Here is a 20,111-nt window from a genome sequence, read left to right as displayed (position 1 = left end):
TTCACAAAGGTTCCGAATGCATAGGCTCGAATGGGGCTCCCATGAGCCTGGTCAGCACCACATTAAGCTCCCACGCCGGGGCAGGGGCCTTCACCAGCGGGAATGATCGGAATAGTCCCTTCATGAATTCCTTTACCAGGCGATAAGACCACAAGGACGCCCGTCCCGTAGTTCTGGTGTATCGGGAGATGGCAGCCAGATGTATTTTTATGGAGGCGTGAGCCAGTCCAGCTTTGGTCAGCGACAGTAGGTACGGCAGCACTTGAGGGGCCGTAATCCGCAAAGGGTTAATCTTCTGTGCACAGCACCAGACAGAGAACCTCTTCCACTTATGACCGTAACACTTGAGAGTCGAGGACGCCCTGGCCTTTGCAAGAACCTCTCTGCAATCAGCCGGGATATCGTACCCTCCAAACTCTAGTGCTGCAGGAGCCCGGCCTGCAAGTTCTGCGACTGTGGGTCGTGATGGAGAATGGCGCCTCCTTGTCTGGAGAGAAGATCCGCGTCCTCCGGCAGCAATGTCGACAAGTCCAGGAGGTCCGGGAACCAGATCTGCCTCGGCCACGCCGGTGCGACGAGGATCATTCTGCACCTGGACTTCTTGAGCTGGTTGATAAGGCTGAGCAGCAACGGCAACTGAGGGAACGCGTATAGAAACAGGCCGTCCCAAGGGAACGAGAAAGCATCGCCCATGCCCCTCGACTGTGGGAACCTGCTGGCGAACCTCTGGCACTTGGAGTTCGTCGCTGTCGCGAACAGGTTGATCTGGGACTTGCCCCATCGTTGGAAGAGTCGATCCACTTGGTCCTGGCCCAGTTCCCACTCGTGGCATGAGCGCAGCTCCCTGCTGAGTGAGTCAGCGACAGTGTTTTTTATTCCTGCCAGGTGGAAGGGAACCAGAAACATCCCTTGGGCGACGGCCCAATGCCACAGATCCTGGGCCTCCTTGGATAGGACTGGGGATCTGGTGCCTCCTTACTTCCGTATATAGAACATCGTGGTGGTATTGTCGGTAAAGATCTTCACCACTTCGCCCTTGAGGGACGGAAGGAACAACTTGAGAGCCCAGAACACTGCTCGGAGCTCCAGAATGTTGATGTGGAGAGACCTCTCCTCCGGGAGCCAAAGGCCTCTTGCATGGAGGTCTCCGGTGTGGGTCCCCCAACCCTCCAGAGAGGCGTCCGATGTCACCGTCTCCTGAAACGCCGGGATTTGAAATTCCGTGCCTGTTGTCAGGTGAGCACGGATGCCCCACCAAAAGATCGCCCGACAGAACTCCTCGTCGAGAGGGATCCTGTCCTCGAAACAGCCCCTCGCTTTGAGCCAGCGGGCGTCGAGAAACTCCTGTAGCGGACGCAACCGAAGTCTGCAAAGGGGTACAAGGTAGATGCATGAGGACATCATCCCGAGGAGGGACTTGATGGGCCTCACCCTGGCCACGTCCGTGGCTAGCAGGCGCCGCACCTTGCCCAGGATGGTCTTGGTCCTCTCCTCTGAAGGGGAGGCCAATTGCCCCACTGTATTGAGCTTCGCTCCCAGGAACAGTGCTATCTGCGATGGAATCAGGTGGGATTTGGGGTAGTTGATGGCGAACCCCAGCTCCGTTAGCAACCGGACGGTCCTCGCCGTGTGTTCGACGGCGAGTTCCCTTGTCCTTGCCCAGATTAGCCAGTCGTCCAGGTAGGGGTAAACGTGAATCCCCAGCCGCGCCGCCACTGGTGCCAGGCACTTGGTGAAAACCCTGGGTGCCGACTTTAATCCGAACGGTAGGGCCCGGAATTGGTAGTGGCGTCCCTGAACCACGAACCTGAGTAACTTCCTGTGCCTTTTTAGGATAGGGATGGGGAAGTAAGCATCCTCCAGGTCTAAAGACGATAGGAAGTCGCCTTCGTCCAGCTGTCCCAGCACTTGCTGGAGGGTGACCATCCTGAATTTCTGCGCCTTGATGTACCTGTTTAAGCGACACAGGTCCAGAATGGGGCGCCAACCGCCTGTCTTCTTCTTGACGAGGAAGTACCTTGAGTACACTCGGGAGCCCCGGAGCCCTCCGGGGACGAGCTCGATGGCACCTTTGAGCATCGCCTTTACCTCTGACAGTAGCTGAGGGACGTGATTCTCCTTCCTGGCCACGGGAGGAATGCGAGGGCACTTCTTTTGGAATTCCAGCGAGTGCCCGTTAGCCAGGGTGTCCAACACCCAACGGTCGGTGGAGATGGGCTCCCACACGCTGACGAACTTTGTCAGCCGGCCTCCCACCGGGGTGCTTTGGTGGGGGCCCGACAACCCGGACGGGTCAGTCTTGCTTGGAGGCGGCCTTGCCGCCTCGGCCCCCTTGGCGACGGCGGCAGGGATCCCCTTGCTTGCCGCGACCTCTGCAGGCCTCCTGAGAAGAGGAGCGGGCCGCCTGGCGGTAAGTGGAGGAACCACCGCTGGATCCTTTGGAGGCACCCTGTCTGCCTCCAGAGCTCCGAAAGGGTCGCTGCTGTTGAAGTACCCCCAGGGCCCGGGCTGTCTCCGAGTCGGTCTTGATGGCCTGTAGTGACTCATCCACCGCCTTACCAAAAAGGTTGTTGCCGTCGAACGGCATGTCCAACACCCTGGTCTGGACATCCTGGCCAAAGTCCGTCACCTTGAGCCATCCTCGTCGTCGGAGGCAAACTCCGTTGCCCAGTTGGCGAAATCTGGTATCGGCAATGTCCGTTGCCACCGTTATGCCATGATCCAACGCCACCTCGCCTTCCTGCAGAATTTCTTGGGCCTCTGCCCTCTTGTCATCAGGCAGGAAGTCTAGCAGGGGAGCTATCTTGAACCAGAGCTCCCTGTCGTAGCGGGCCACGATCGCTAAGGCATTGGCCGCCTTAATCGATGTCGCCGCCGACGAGATGACTCGTCATCCCATAGAGTCCAACTTCTTGCCCTCGCTGTCCAGCGGGGAGGTCGAAGTTGAAGCCGCCGCACCCGCTGCCTTCTTCTTAGCCGCAGCCGAGACGACAGAGTCCAGCGTGGGCTGGGCCCTGAGGCACAAGGGGGCGGCATCAGGGACTCAGTACTTCTTCTCGTACCTGTCCCTCTTGGCTGGTGTCGTGGAAGGATTCTTAAGGACAGCAAGTCCCTCCTCCCAAATGTCGTCGAGTAATGGCACTGCGAGGACTGTCTTCCTCTTGGCCTCTCGTCGTTGGTACAGAAACCCCTCCTTTTTCTGATCTTCAGGGCAGAGCTGGAAGAGCTCGGATGCCCTGGTTATCATGGCATGGAAAGAGCCAATTTCGTCGACTGGAGACGCCCGCGGGGGGGGTGACGACGGGATGTCTGCTGTGTCATCGCCGCCGTCATCGTCCGTCCCCGTCGCTGTATCCGTCGCTGTATCCTCTCTAGTGTCTGGCGAGGGGGATGAAGGGTCCACCGGTCTCGCAGGCACGAAGGGCGGAGCAGGGTGGACTCTGCTCCCAACGGGCCTGATTCTGGATTCTGGATCCTCCGTCGGAGTCCGTGGTAATCTCATCCTTATCTGGGTGCATAAGGATTGAATTGCCAACAAAATGGCCGCCAAGCTATCTTGGGGCTCGGGCAATGGTTGCGACGGACGCGGTGGCCGTTCCACTGGGCCCTGTTCGTCATCGCTATCTTCGATCACGTCAGCAGGGACCGCCCTCTGGGATCGAACCTTCTCGAACCTCTCGTTGGGGCCTATGAACCTCTCGTTGAGGCCTATGGACCTCTCGTTGAGGCCCTTCTCGGTTTCCATCAGTTCCTCCTCAGAGGCTGATTCCGAGTCTGTAATGTCCACCGCCCCCCCCCCCCCTCTTTTTCACCCGGGGGCTTCACAGGGTCTTAGCGATGGGCTGGAAAGAGGAATCCCTCCGCGGTGGCAGGGATACTCTGGGCCCGGCGGGCGTTTCCACAGGCGTAGTCTCAGCCGGCTTCACCAGGGTCGCAGCGACCACTTCGGTAGAGGCCTTTGCTGGGTGGATCAAAGCCCTCACCACCTTAGGTGCGTCCTGGGCCTTCGCCTTGGGGGCAGGGTCAGCGCATCGCTCCCCCTTCGAGATCGACCGGGTCCGCTCCAGCAGCCTACCCGGGTTCTCAGACTTCCTCTTCCCCGAACCAGAGCGCTGGCTCGTGGTCGAACGTGTCAGGGAAGTAGCGCCCTGCTTGGCAACCGAAGAGCCCGACCTTTCGGCGCTCCCGGTGACCGCGGACTCGCGGTGCTTGGCCTTCTGTTGGGCCCCCGTCACCAGGGCGCCCTCACAGGACTTAGAAGCCTGCTCAGACTTCTTCTTCGCCTTCTCACCTGCTGTGACCTTCTCCAGCCAGGCGGCGAGGTGGGAACGACGATCTTGTTTGGTCCGTTCCGAAAGGTTCTTGCAGAACGCACAGTCTTTCTCCACGTGCGTCTTGTCCTCATGGAGGCAGTAGAGACATCGCGAATGCTCGTCCTCCTTGAAAACGTTATGTAATCCGCATCCAGGGCAGCACCTGAACAGCTTGGATCCGGGCGTCAAGCTTCCCTTGTCCTGGGCCATGTCCGTTGAGGTAGGCCGCAGATCTTCCGGAATCCTCCAAGAAGTATAAACTCGATGAAAACTTCACCCTTGAGGGGCGAAGAGAATTCCGAAACGGGTCCCCGTTATCGGAAGTAGAAACGGTGGAGCTTGAGGCTTGATTAAACCGAAAAAATGAGAAACTCTCCTGAAAAAACGTGAAAACAGTAAAAAAACTCGAGAGCTAAACACGAGGACTCCCAACACTTGAGCGTGCGGTAAAAATCTGAGGATGGCTGCCTGAGGCGGGGCTTAGGGAGAGGGCAGTCATTGGTTGGGGGCAGTATGACCCAGAGATCAGTGATTGGTTACTACTAAGAAAGACCGATCAGAAACGAAACTGATACTGATTTTTTCTTTACCGAGGATTCCCAGCCTGACGACGGGGAATATTCATGAGCATGTGAATCCATGCCAGACCCCATGCTGGAGAGCAGGTAAGCGTTTATGTGTGTGTTTGAGTGTGTGCTTATGTGTGCATTGCATGTTAGTGTGTTTAAGGGATGGAGGTATGCTTGGGTGGGGAGGGATGCGGGGGGCAGCTGAGGGTGGTTCAGAGGGTGAACCCCCCTCCCACCCTATTATACAGACAACCCGCAAGCGATGGTGGATAGGGGGGGGGGTTTATTTTCGCTTTTGTACGGGCTGACTAAAATTGGCCGGAAAAGAAATAGTCTTTCTATTAGGCGACCTACAAAAAGCGAAAATATGAGAACTGTGCAGACTACCACTCCTTCGGAAGGCAAAGTTCAGCCTTTGTCAAGAGGAATCCCACTTCCGATTCTACATTCTCTTGATCCAATGCGAACAGGTCGATCCTGCACCTCTGCAGCCTGAAAGGCACCCGTATAAGCTCCTGGACCTTAAACTGAAGTGGGAACCCCAATGCTGTAACTTGGAGCAGCATTGCTGCTAGTGTTCACAAGTACTTGCTCCATCAAGGATCCTGGGTTTACCTAGACTAGTGTCACTTTGTGACACATGTGCAGAAAGCGTTCATGGCTAAGCAGTAAAGTAAAACATGTTGCACATTGTAATAACTAACTGTTCTTCACACAAAAGTAATCATTTCTACGCTTCTAGTCCTGCACCAACCCAGAGCATCCTTGCCCACCTCTATTCCACAAAGGATAATGGTAATCTATACCTGTCTAACATGTTACATGGATTTAACTATCTACAGTGACGTTGTCTGCATATCGCGCATACACACACACACACACACACACACACACACACACACAACTACACACTCCAAATAAGTTACAATGTACTTTACTGCAGCACCCTTCATTCCCAGGGAAGCATGTTCTAGGCATTTCACTTACAGGTTTTCTCCCTGGTTGACGTACACCTGACAAGGCAGAGAGCGTGTGAGCTTGGCATTGGTATCCACGGACGCTGGTTTGGGCTTCTGTGGAAAAACAAGAAACAGAACAATCGGAGCACAGGCAGAGTTGGCCTCACATTGTGGGTTAACACTCCCCACGGGCCTCTACTTTCAGATCAGCTATTTAATACAGATCAATGTAAAGTGACCAATTATTTGTACCCTTAACTGATCCAGAGGTCAGCTTCCTCCACCTCCCCAAAACCGGGCATCAAATTGATGATCCATGCAAGGTCCAACCTCTACCCTCTGCAGTTACAGGACAAGTACAAAATAAGTTACCTAAGGCATCCGAGATAGACAAATCCCTTATTTAACTGTGAAAGATACTGGAACCAATCTGCAGGATTTCTAGTTAGCTGCCTGAAAAACAGCGGTCATGTAAACATGCAAACCAGCAACATCTGCAGTACAATGCGACAGTTGGACAGACCGCTATGCTGCCGAGGAGAGTGTGTCCATTAACAAAGTTGCTGGGCTGAAGTGGGTCAGGATAACTTTTTGGGCACAAAATCTATCCTGATTCTGGGAGGCAGTCAAACAGCACAATGGGGGCATTTTCATTTCCTGCTACTCTTGAGGCAATGGGCCCATGCCCGATTCCAGTGGGGTGTGGGTGATTGTAAGGGAAGAAACATCACAGATAACCAAGGGACTACTCACCTCCTGCCACTCAAGGACTCCGCTCCAGGCGAGCAACTTATTTGCCACAGATTGCTGTGCAGCCTGTATCTGGCCGGGGTTCATCTGCGAGGGTGCTGGCTGAGACACATTTACTCCTCCAGGGGCAACAACGCCAGGCTGCAATGGATCAGGAGAAGGAAGGCAAGAGGAATTGAGTGGGAAACAAAAAGGGGGACCAAGAAACAACTAATAAGTAAACAGCATTACCCACTGCACAGAAACTCTGGGCACTACCAACAAGTTCAAAATGTATTAATTTCCATTCTTAAATGTATGCACTATAATATCATAAGGCCATGCCTCTCACTTCCAGAGCCTCCACCCCAGTAACTCAGGATTATCTCCTACCCGGATTTGCACCACCAGCCTCTCCTACCCAGTCTCCTGTTGGCCACTGAAAGATGGATTTCCAGTATCGACCCATAGGAAGGATTCTGGGAGGACACCCTATCATAGTGAACAGGGTCCAAGACACTAAGATCTAGCCAAACTATCAAGGTAACAAGCTGAGCACTAAGGCAGAGACCTCAGGAAGAGTAGGGCTGGTGAGGTGCTACAATAAGCCCCCCACAAAGCACTCAAATAAAACCAGTTAAACAGTAGAGTACAAACATACACTACTTTATTTGGACAGCATACACTATATTCAATAAAACCAATAGGTTAGGATTACTGTTAAAATGGATTTCCCTTAGACACAATATAATCGCCAATTACGCCCGAGGAGGTCCTTGTGGCATTCAGGGGCATCCCTATGGCTAAATCACTGGGTTTGGGCGGTCTGGCAGCTGGATTCTATGAGGCATATGGTCTGAGGATTTCCCACCTCATGGTTAAGGTCTGGGAAGAGGCAGAGGCAGTCGTACTGGGTGTTCGACCCAAACTATGAACCAAGCGCTCATCACTCGTCTGGTAAAGTCCCTGGCAGTGCGACTCATACAGGCCCTTTTCGCTCCTTAACCTGGACACCCAAATATTTGCAAAGGTCCTAGCCTCTAGAACATTGACACATGTAGCGCCATTCATAATCCTGGTCTATTCAGGGTTTCTCTTGGAGAGATTGACATTGCTTAATCTGCATAGACGATTTACTATAATAGCCCAACTGGACCCAAAGGTCTGCACGGCTGCTTTTCTAGACACCGAGAATGCAAACGACTCCCTTTCTTGGCAGTAATTGTGCACTGTGCTGGAGGCTATAGGGATCTCAGGATACTTTGAGATTTGTCAAGCTCCTATACTCCAGCTAGTCAACCAGAATTCTAGCCATGGGTACGTCCAGTGAATCTTTTTGCTCAGGTCATGGGACGACAGGGCTGCCTTCTGTCACAGCTCCTCTTTGCTATCGCCATGGTAGCCAGATTCATGCCTTGGTTCCGTTGGAGGAAGCCCAGGGTTCACAGGTGCAGCTGTCACTTCAGGCGCTGGGGTTTTGTGCCTGGCTACTTCATGGTTCTGTACTCTTGATGGACCGGACCAGGATTCTTGACAGATGGACACCACTACAGTGACAACTTCAGAGAACTCCCAGGACGCAATGCAGGTACAAACTGTGATGGCCAATTGAAGAAAATGGCAGAAGGTGACCCTCATGGAAGAAACAAAAACTATTCCTGCAAGGTGCCGCATCATGGTGGAGAGCAGCAACTTCAGGGAAATACTTCTTGTTCCATTAGCTGAGGATAAGCAGAGTCCCAGGGATCAACTCGGGACGGCGATCTTTGCAATGAAGTAACCAGGTTAGCACAAAGGATGGTTCAGTTACTGTTCCGAGCGCTTCCAGCTGCTGGATTGTCGAGCAGAGGTTGGGACTGGTTGTTCCCACGGGTACAGGGGTTGAAGTACTGATGAAGGTTTTCGGGAGATCTGCAGAGAGACTGTGCTTCGCCGGGCAAGTGAAGAAAGGGCTGCTGGCATTCTTCCAATAATGAGATCCAGTTCTTCAATGGGCTGCTCTCCTTTGTAGTGGTCTTGACTCAAACGATGATCTGAAGAACGGCTGCAGGAGTCCCCCTTTTATCCAGGATCCGGACTGAAGTTGCCCTCAGCCCACCAACGGCAAGGAACCATTCACACCGACAGGGCTGTCCACTCCTGGTTCCATGCAGCAACAACAGTGAAAAGGAACTAGTAGACCGCCACCAGGAATCTCTGCCTCGTACAAACTTTGTTCAATGAACATAATCCCCCTACAGCATTTAAGGGAAAAATAAAGTCAACAGGCAAGAGACCTCTCCATGCAAAAATCCAAGGCAAAATAAGAAAAACATGTACACATTCAGTGAAATTTGAGGAGAGTCCTAATGGTATATATGATCCCTTCAAAAAGTGATAAAGGGCACAGGAAGGGAAGGTGAAAAGTTGAGGCGCAGGACGTGCAAGAGGAAAGGCATGCACTTTTTTGGTATAATGTAAAATGATACAAGTCCATTTACCTACACTGAAGACCATCACCGGTGTATGAAAGAAAGGGGCTGTAAAGGTACGAGTATGAAGCATCTAAGTGTACTGGAATACTGAGAAAATAATTCCTTCCATCTGCTACAGGTACAAGCTCTGAATTTTCTGCTGCCAGCTCGAGGGTGGAAGGAACCAGTCCATTCCTCTGTCCTTCTGCCCCCCAAAAGAAGCGCCATAGCGGTTAGACGACTGATCCTTACATGGGTGCTGGAGTCGAGTGTTTTCAAAGAGGAATTCACCAGGACAGAGGACGGGTATTTTTCTCAGTCTTACAATGCATCCAATGGTTATGTTAGCCACATTAATTCAGCAAAACAGAGACATTAACAATGGACAGATTATGCGATAAGGAAACACACTCACATAGGCAGTGTGCCACTGCAGTGGCTCAATGGTAGTGCTGCAATAGTTTGGCAGTAGTTCCAAAGAAAAGGTGCCATGTGGGTCATGCCAGTGTAGACCGAGAAAGGTTACTATGGAATAGGACCCTCACTCAATAACAGTATAAGGACATGCATGTTAGAGTAAAGAACCACTAAAGTGATCACCATTGGGGGCACAGAGCAATCTCCTGGGGAACAAATACCTCAGCAATCACTTGGTACAGAGGATTAGAGGCCCTAGAGACACAAAACTTACCGCAAATCGGTCCTGAAGGAGGTTTGCCGACGGCTCAAGGCCACACACTACTCCTTGGGTATTTATGGCTGGAGGAGCAGGGATGTGGGGCTGGAGAGGCATCATTCAGAAAACACAGTAGTAGATTGGGAAGAGTGGGAGAAAAACAGACAACAAAAGATGAAAATACAAAAAATAGACCACAGCAATAATACACCAAAATTCTCAAAAGAAGGCAAAGAGTCATTCAATCCCCTGTGCAACAATACAATGGGAGCTTCAAATGCCTGGAAACAAACGTTTCCAATAATTAGGCTTCCAGTGTGCTACTGTAAACTATATCACTCTTTATAACAGTAAACAAATAAAAGGGCCACCTTCAAAAGTGTCCTGGTGTGCTGTGGTCAAAGTGAACAGTCACCTACTTCAACCAGAAAATTTGCCATGAAATCCTATATAAAGTGGACAATTCTCTAGTGATTGTCCAGACTCGACAGGCACTGCTATTTTGAACTGACCTCTACACACTACTACACGAGATGCACCAACAATGCACCAGAAACATTTCTTAAGATGGGGTTATGCAGAGAACTGCAAAGATACATAACTTTTGCAATGAGTCAGAAAGGAAAAGCTACTTCACTTTTTTGATATTTCTCCATTATGTGCATCTTGATTTTTATAAGTAACTGCTACGATGATTCCAGCACGATCCAAGGACTCTAAATAGGTTGTCATTTTAAATCACTTCAGTGTCCCTTTGCTTAGTAAAGCTAATGCATGTGTGTTAGGGAGAATTCTCAGAAATGTGTAAATTCCCTCTACCTTAGAGACCCCAGCAACTTTGCTGGATTTTGAGGACTAGATTTTTTTTAACCTGGAGAGAGCGAGACCCTTTTTCCCCACTCTGTATTTTAATGTGATTTTGAACACTGTGTTTCTTTTGGATGTAGAGTCTGACAAACTCCATAGGCATCATCTTTTACATTGTGTCACACAGCGCCTTCAGTGCATTGGCTCAGGGAAGTCTTTCAGATTTCCCAAAGGTTTAACTACCTTCTCTGGGATAAACTACTGTTTCCCAGAGCAGTAACGTGAAATTGACTTTACTTACCATTGTAACTTTCTAGACCCAGCACAAACTATTTTCCAATAGAGTGCTGGAGGGGTTACCTAGTATCCCCTTTGTCTATCTTCTCATGTAACAGTTACCTTTTTCTCACTGAATGGCTGGTGGCAGTGGTTTTGTTTTAACTACCATGGTGTGCATTTACCACCAGCTGCGTTCGCGGCTACAGTAAAGCACCCACAGGCGCCATCTTTGTCCAAATAGCCCCCGGTCATCTTTTTTCACCATTTCTTTGTGGAAAGGTCCCTCTTGAGATTTACTCTGCGTGCCAAACCAGGTTTGGCCTCTTTGTTAATTTTGCCTTTGGCAGGATTCACGAGTGAAGCCTGCCTCTGGCTCCAGAGTGTCTGGGGTAGGCAGGAAGTGAGGGAGGTGCCCGAAACTCCCTCTGCTTAGTCTCATAGGAGACCCAAATGCACTCTGTGGCGATTGGCCGGCTGACTGCCCGGCAAGGACAGCCACCCTGCTGGGCGACTGACAGCTAGGCTAGAATGAATTGGAAAGAACTGAATAAAAAGGCGAGTCTTTTGGCTTGGAAGGCAGAGTCGACCACTGAACGAAGGAATCGAAGAAGAACTTGAAGAGGACTCCTGCTGCAACTCCTGGACCATTGGTTTGCACGGTAAAGCCCTGCTGCTGTGCTGAAATCCCAAGTTCGCATTGACAGAGAAGCCCCTGCAAGGACAACCTCTCCCCTTGAGTTGGTGGGACCAATCAACTCCAAAGTAAGCCACCTGGACATCCATCTTGGAGCTGGTTGAATTGCCACAGAGTTGCTGCTGGAAACCGTACAGCCAGGGAGAGGAACACCAGTTTGTGCGAGTTGCTTTTAAGTTGGCCAAGAGCTCCAGGAAGATCCTCCGGACTCCCAGGAAGCAGGACTGACCGATCCTGAGCACCCTCAACAGAGTGCGGGACCCCAGAAGCAAGGAAAGTCCATCTCGACAGCCAAGAACATTGGTGTTGCCATTTGCGGTAGACGCAGAGGAGCTGAAACACTAAACAGCCACTGAAAGTGAAGTTTGCCGGTTGCGAGTTTTGACCGTCCCAGTGCACTGCAGGAGTCCCCCAACGTCCTCCCTCTTGTCCCCATGACTGAGGCCCAGGAACATTGAGATCTGCAGAGCTGTGCTGGAACAGAAATCATCAGCTGCATCATTTTTAAGGTACTGTCAAAAGTCTGAGAGAACTTACCTCTTAGTGTAGAGTACTTGGAACTTCTACAACTCACAAGTCTAATCAGCTTGTGGCCCTACATTTGATTCTTCTTTTTATCAAAGACTCCTAAGAACTTGTGCAAAGACTTTTCCATTTACTTATCAGAAGTGCTTCATCCTATACAAGACTTTTGCCCTTTGACTTTGGCTTAGCCTATTGAATTGTATGACTCTTCTTGGAGGATCCAAAAGTATTTGCCTGCTTAAGAATATTTGTGGTCTCTTGTTGTTCTAATAACCTTTGCCTTTTACCAACTTCTAATAGTATTCTAAATGCAAACAGTAAGATATTAATGTCCCCAGCACCCTAGCTATTGAAGTCACCTGTGGGTGTAGGTTGTGTCTGTGGGCCATCCCAAAAGGATCTTTGCTGATTTAGAAACTAAGAGTGTACAGTATTGAAGTGTATTTGTGTGTTACTATTATACTGCTCCCTTCTGAAGAAGGCTTATTCTAACTGACTGATAAATTATTAATTGTTTATGCATGAAACCTTGAGTGTAAGAGTTTATTTGAATACTTGTAACTGTGAATCTCTGTGTAACTCCACTACAGCTCACATTTACCCCTCTTGAGATAAGCCTGGCTGCTCAACACTCTACCAAAACTGTGTAGTACAAGCTTATACCAAAGGTTGGGTTTCCTATACCTGTAGTCATAGTTGTGTGTAGTGGTCCCAGAGGGTACTGCATACAAACGTTGCCTAACAGTGACCTCAGGAGAACTCCAGGACATAAAGGAGGGTTTCAGCAGGAGTCCCCACGATCAGGCATTGACAGGCTCTCACAGAAAGAACAAAGGAGCAACCAACTCTATGGAACTCGCTTCCCCCTCATATTCGACACACCAAGACTATATGACGTTCAGCAAAGCTCTAAAAACCTGGCTCTTTCCGTAATACCAACCACAACCTTCTGAAGCAAATAACCTCTAGCAACCCGATGACTAATGCTCAATGAGATCCCGAACAATGTCATCACTGAATACGCTTTAATTCACTATTAAGCAACTGCATACCCTGAAATGCAGAATATCGATCTCCTTAGATCATAACTCCACGCAAACAATCTCTTCCCATATCACATCTGTTGGATCTCCTTGCTGACCTACAGATGAGATACACCGACCTAATAGTTTTGGGTGACCTTATTCTAAAATTTATTTTATCTAGGCCCCCTGCTCTTAATTTATTTTTTGATAGTATGCTGGATCTGGACTTACATCAAATTGTGCACTCTCCCACACACAAGTTGGGGGGAACACTGGACTTGGTCTTTGTAGTTAATATTGTGTTATCATTACAGTCAGTGGAGCCCATGTTATGGACATACCATTTTCTTATCTCATGTGCACTTAATGGATTGTCACCTTGTACCAAGATATCTGTTCCTAAAATTTGGAGCCGGTCTTGGCGCTCTATTGATCCTCAGGATCTCGTCTCCCTTGTTGCAGCCAAATGCAACATGGATTCCCACATCTCTCCATCTACTCTGGCCTTATCCGTGCAGGAGACGGCGGATAAGGTTGCCTCCTTTAGACACATACAGCCCAGCAGACTGCCATCGGAGCCGTGGGTCTCCGACTCTGTTAAGGCAGAGAGGCTTAAACTTCAACAGACAGAACGTTCCTGGCGCAAAGCCTACGATCCTCATCTTAAGGCTGTATTTAAACGGCAATTAGCAGCCTACTCTGGTGCTGTTAAGACAGCTAAAGCTTTATATATGTCTGAAAAAACGGAAACTGCCTTGTGTACACCTAAGGCCTTGTTCACTTTTGTCAAGGCTCTCTCCTCTTCTGACAGGTTTACTGCTAGCGTCAGACCCACTCAAAAACTGTGTGATGACCAATCGCATTCCTTTATTACCAAAATCAGTGACATTCCCCATAACATTGCAAAGACTACCCTCACGGCTGAGAGTAAAAACACTGAACTCAAATCTGAGATAATCTCCATCTGAACTGCCTAAATGGTCTGTCTTTCCATTATTTTCAGAATAAGCAGTCCCTGCTACCATTTGCAAGATCAAATCTTCCTCCCTTTCTGATGCTATCACGATAGCGATCATGAAAATCATTTCCCCTGATCTTTTAAGGAAAATTACTGCTGCGATAAACAACTCCTGCCAGTCTGGGATCATTCCCCCAGAACTGAAATCCGCTAAAGTGATCCATCTTTTAAAGAAGCCCACTTTTTTTGAAAGGATAGGTAAGCCCTGAGGACAGAAGGGCTGCGGCAACGCGGTTTGGCTGTGGCGGCATCTCTCTGTTCCATTCAAGTTTCCTGAGTCAATCGTCTTTAAAGACAACATTATTTATTTATTTATTTATTTATTTATTTTCCTTTTTTCCTCAAAGCCGTGGTGGAAGAAAAGCAGGCAGGTGAAAATGACGCCTGCCGCTTTAACTGGCTTCGCACCACTGACCTCTGACCTGGGTGTGTACAAATGCACTCCCCCAACGCCCTTGTGGCGTAAGCTCTGAGGACAGAGGGGCTGGGGCAACGCTGTTTGGCGGCTTTGGTACATGGAGAGTGGAGCACCATCCCTGGCTCGACGAGGGACCTATGGCAGCAACGGCAAAACGACACTACCTGGAGGGAGAAGGTGAGGGCATACACACAAGAAGCAAACGTGGCCGTCTCACGGGGTGTGCAGGAGGAAACACTCCAGAGAGGGGACACGTAACAATTCAACCAATAAATGCTACAAAATTGAACCCCGTCCCTAACCTGAAGAACTTGCTACAGAGCCAACTCCAATCCCGCCCGCGACCTCACCAGATACCTAAAAAGGGAAGGGAGGAAAAAGTAATTCTATTAAAAGCCCACCCCCCCACTACCAAAGATCTAACTTTAGGGGGAGGGAGTAAAAATATCATATGCAATACGGCGGTAGACCCCCATGAACAGGCGGAGAAACAACACAAGTCCCCGTCCCGATTACCCCAAATTGCAACACCAACGATAGTGGGCAGTTTATATTACCTACCGGAGATGACGGAGTTGGCGAGGGGGAGGCTGCGGCAATGGGACAGTCAGCGCAGCCCGCGCATTCGAGAGTTGGGTGCCCATCCTCAACTGTCCAGGCTGCCGTACATAGGCACCCGCTGGTGGAGGATCTAGTTTCCCCCCGCCAGGGACACCGCAGACACTCTGGCCCGTGACTGCAGAGGGGGTGCCTACGAGTCAAGATGAGGACTGTCCACGGGAGGGTGCACATCTCCCTCCCCCGCAGCCGGAGTCCCCTGGGATGGGAAAGGAGCCCCCCCCAGACACGGAACGCCCACGTACCTCGAGCAAGAAGTGAGGCAGAGGCAGGGCGAGGAGGTGGTAGGGCCCTCCCACTGGATTGACATTCCGGCCTCACCAGCAAGTGAGAGGGGAACAGTTCCCCAGCCAGTTTTTCCCATAACAAATCTGTTGGGAAAGGAGGATCAAAGACCACCCAAGTACTACCCCACAAGTAAAATAGTGGCCACCACATCCAAAACATCGGCCAGGAAAGCATCTCGCTCCAAAGCCCCATACAAAAGAAAATGTAAAAACCAAAATAAATTAAGCATCTCCAATCCCGCCAAGTCCATGAATACCCTAAAGGAGTACTTTGGCAGGAAAGGACGCCAAGATGGCTCTATACACCATGACATCTTGCACGCGGAATTGCTGGCGATTGTAGAAGATACAGCCTTACACCTCTCTGAGATAATTATTCCCCCAATTCCGGTGGCCAGAAAGGAATCTACTATCCAACGAAAAAATCTTGAGGCGGCACGCAACAAAAAGATAGCAGAAATTGCCCCAGACAAGGGCCGATTAGAAGCACTCACTACGGGGGAAGGTAAAGCTAAGTCTACCCAGTCCAGCGCAGTTGAGCCAAGCGTACACCCGGACCCTTTAACAAAATCCCCAGCGCCCCTTCCAAACACGGAGAAAGCGAGGATCCATCAACCTGAGGAAGTGCTACTAGCACATAGAACACCTGCACTCGACCAAATTGATCCTGCCAAGGGAAAAGAAAAAACACAAGAGGAACGGGTATTTCAACCCAATAACATAAAAGATCTGGGGGAACTCGACAAAGGTAAAGAGACTCCGAAGAGAGACAAAGGGAAAAGTAGTAGCATAACTCCTACCGAGCAACCTCTGGAGAACCAACCAATTGCCAGCCCTTTGCACTCTACTATAGAGAAGAAGAAATACGTTGACAAAACAAGAAACACCAAAGATCTAAGGGCAAGGTCACCAATACCTAATAGACGGACGAGCGAGGCCGCCAGCAAACAAATGCAAGACTCTCCTCAAAAGAAGTTGGACGCGATGACCATTCTATCAACAGTCACAATAGCACTGTCACTTTTTGGAAAGTTATATGAATCTCTGAACGATGGATTAAAATATCAAAATACAGTGATCACCATGATGTACTCAAAAATACTTTTCTTGGAAGGCTTTGTGACTACTAAGGAGAAGCACTCTAAACGTGGGCGCGCAAGAAAGGTTAAGCCAGGGGAATAATAGCAAAGACATCCCTGGGAGAGAAGAGGCTCATGCAACAAGATCCTACCAAACTCAAACTGAGATGGTTGCGGGAGTCACCCCCCCCTAGTACATCAAACGAAGCAAATGATAATCTAGCCCGCATTCCTACAGCACCGGCAAGATCTCAAAAAGTTGACCCGCATTCCATTATTACCCCTGCTTCTCTATCACCACAGGAGGGCGAAAACAACACAGATCAGTGGCAAAAACGAAGAAAATCAGAGTCAAAATTGAATGAAAACGAGAGTTCAAAGACGAAACCTGCTTCGGCAATCTTTACGTTTGACCACATTTTTCCAACATTTGATATCTTTTCGCAGAAAGCACCGTCCCAAACGGAGCCTACGAAAAAACTGGTACCAAGGCAAAGTTGCTTATCAAGGGAACTGAAGGGCAACTCAGGGCTTGTGAAAGGACCCCGTGCAGTCAAAGCAACAGTTGCTAAAAAACTAACGGCCTCAAACTCCTTTAGATCTATTCAGGTAGAACCCATCCTATTACCAGCCCAGAGCGAGTTAGCAGAAGAGAATCAGCAAGACAATGAACAATCATACGACTCTATAGACCTGATGAATCTAAGTCTATACACTGTCGAGGATTCTGATTCGGAAATCCCAGTAGCCCCACAACAAAAAAAGACCAAAAGAGATGTCATAAATCCTGAACAGATGCAAACGACAAACAAGAGAGTGCTCTTCGAAGAATCTAGCCCAACACCACAAGAATCCAGATCACGTACCAAAAAAATAATTGAAAAAACTGCTGAAAGAACCCTGGAGTCTTCGTACCCTCATGAGCGGAAGCGAAGACATTCAGTGATAGGCCAGGACAGTACTACACTCCAACCCAATAATCAAGGTAATAACAGAAAAGATGGGGTTTGAAAGGAACGTTCAGAAAAATAATCGCAGCCCCCAAACAACATCCTTCGGGGGAGACGAGTTTGCGCCGCCCCCAACTCCAACCAAAAAGACACTATAGGTCAAGGGCTCACGGCGCTAGAGAGATCATAGATTTACCTAATTGGCAAGAAAATGTTCAGGAAAGTAAGCCCACTCTTAGTGTGCAACCTATCCCGATGAGAACATTCAAGCTCCAAAGATACCACGAAGAACGAGATAATTGGACGCTAAACTACAAAGCGCTATCAAGCATCTTTGAGCAAATAAGTCCCTGAAAGCGGTTTCGCTAAGCATTATCGATATCTTGGAACCTAACCCCAATGGAAGGAAGGATAGCTCCTACCTACATGTCAATTCAAACGAGGCTCAAAAATTACTTTGGAGTGCCACGGACGAACTAAAACATTTGGGGTTAGAGCTTACTCTAGCAATGAACGCGGCTCTGAACCAAGTAGACAAAACGATGGAGGAGAAAGCGATAAAAAATCCTAGAGAACTGATTAATGGAAGACCTACAAGATCTACACGAAACCATAACTCGTCTAGTAGAAGATTCTCCTACATTAGACTACAACAGGCCGCCCCAGAGAGAGTAATTAGCTAAGAGGGGAAAAAACAACGAGAGACTTGCAGAGGAGTTACGATCTAACACAACTGCGAAAACAGATAAACGACAATTCACCTAATCCACCAGAAAGACATCAGGGGAAAGAGGAACAACGACAATGCATTCACAAAGAATGCCCCCCAAAGGAAAATAATTTCTCCACGTACCGATACCAAACAAGAGCGGAGCTTTGGAGAGAAAGCTCCCCTTAACTCTGACGAAAACAGAGATTGGTTTACAAAGCAAGTAAACCGGCTAAGAACAAAGTAGCCACCATATAAGGCCATCTGTGACCCATCTCGGCCTTACCAAGGATGAAACGATATATCTACACTATCTTTAGCATCTTGGAACACGAGGGGCTTTGCCCATTTGACTGTGAGATCAGACGTGCAACTGTCTGAGTTTGACATACTGTGCCTCCAGGAGACATGGCTTATTAACAAACCCTGCATAGATGGCTTTGAGCTAGCACACTCCCCGGCACAAAAAGGCCAAAAAGGAAGACCACGATCGGGCCTAATAACAGCGGTCAAGTCAGGAAGTTTCCTGTCTTTGGCCAAGGTCTTGAAGAAATCGGAATTCATCTTAGCATCTATAATTTCGTGGGCAACCTCGATCAAAAGCCCAAACAAAACACAGATGCTGGAGAAGATCCTGGTCCTTAATATCTACTGGAACCCTCTGAGAATCCCGAACGAACAACTTATGATGGAAGTGGAATGGACAATTGACTCAGCTTTAATAGAAGACGAGGTGAAACATATAATGATTGCCGGAGATCTGAACATCGACTTACTTAGCAACAAGAAAAATCCATATGGAAGAGCTGCTCTGTGGTCCAGTCTCATGAAATCTAGAGACCTGCACAACCTGCACCTGATAAATAGCACCGAAGAAACCTTTACTCCAACATGGGAGAGAGAGGGTAAAAAGGCGGTTATTGACTATATCCACGTGTCCAGAAGTCTTCTAAAATACTTTGCAGCCTTTGAGGTAAGAAGAACTGAAAACAGCGACCATAACTTGCTACTTCACCTGTGGCAGACAAGCCCAAAAGAAGAACGAAGAACGACGTTGCCTCTGGAAGCGGACACGCAGGGTATTTATATTCGTTTATCAGACAACGCACTGACGAAACACTATTCCGAGCACTCCAACTACAGCAACCACTCAGTGGAAAACATAACGGATTACTATCCAGCCCTCACAGTCCATAGAAAGCCGGTAAAAAAAGACTTCAAACAGCCAGCAACGATAACCCACGCTTTGAACCAACAACTGGTGGAAAAGAGGAAGTTGGTCAGAAAATTAAAACGAAGAGCAAATAAATCAGGCTCAGAACTCGACACAAAAGAATCAGATAAAGCTACTAAAAACTACCAACAGTGGATTAGAGCTAATAGACATCAGAGAAACCAAGAGGACGCAGAACTGATGCTGCGCACAATCTGCAGCAAAAAAACAAGGGACTTTTGGTCTCTGATTAACGGAAGTACAAAGGGAGAAAACCAGCCGTTAACCAACGCAGTGGGTGAATTGAGCTGGGTGAAACATTTTGAACAACTTTACAAAGCGCCCCTGAAACTCCCAACACGCCCAGCTACTGATGACAAAGTAAAATGGAAAGTTCCAACAGACCAAGAGTCAATTTTCAATAAAATCAAAAAACTATATGGCTCACGTGCGGCAGGACCAGATGGTATCACCAACTTCGATCTTAAACAAAAGGCTGAAAGCTGGTCCAAGTTCATGGGAGAAGTTTTCAAGAACAGCCTCAACCATTCCTCCATCTTGGAAAAAGGCGATCGTGGTGCCCATCTTCAAGAAAGGTGCAAGAGACAACCCGAGCAACTACCGACCTATATTATTACTAGACTCGATAGGCAAACTTTTTGGGGCATTTATCCTGGAAAGCTTCAAAAGTTGGGTAGCCCTCGGCAACATGACGGACCCGCTACAAACAGGCTTTGTGAAAAATTCAGGAACGACTGACAACATCTTAGCCCTAAGTATCTTGAAAGCC

General features: G+C 49.0%; 1 protein-coding gene across 4 annotated transcripts in view; it reads right to left on the bottom strand.

Annotated features, from left to right (window-relative positions):
- MED25 (mediator complex subunit 25) overlaps window positions 1-20,111 on the bottom strand; it is a 613,073-nt gene that overhangs the window by 365,111 nt on the left and 227,851 nt on the right. For 3 of the 4 annotated variants that reach the window (XM_069605505.1, XM_069605522.1, XM_069605512.1), the window contains exons 11-13: window positions 9,715-9,804; window positions 6,595-6,732; window positions 5,870-5,955 (exon numbers count right to left, since the gene is read on the bottom strand). In XM_069605505.1, coding sequence (XP_069461606.1) covers window positions 5,870-5,955; window positions 6,595-6,732; window positions 9,715-9,804 — 314 coding nt within the window. The remainder of the gene's footprint in view (window positions 1-5,869; window positions 5,956-6,594; window positions 6,733-9,714; window positions 9,805-20,111) is intronic. The other variant, XM_069605531.1, reaches the window with a different exon arrangement.

Source organism: Ambystoma mexicanum, chromosome 1p (assembly GCF_040938575.1).
Source record: "Ambystoma mexicanum isolate Mex_15411 chromosome 1p, UKY_AmexF1_1, whole genome shotgun sequence".
Lineage (NCBI taxonomy): Eukaryota > Metazoa > Chordata > Amphibia > Caudata > Ambystomatidae > Ambystoma > Ambystoma mexicanum.
Note: the sequence above shows the minus strand (reverse complement) of the source record. Positions and strands in the feature narration are given on the sequence as shown.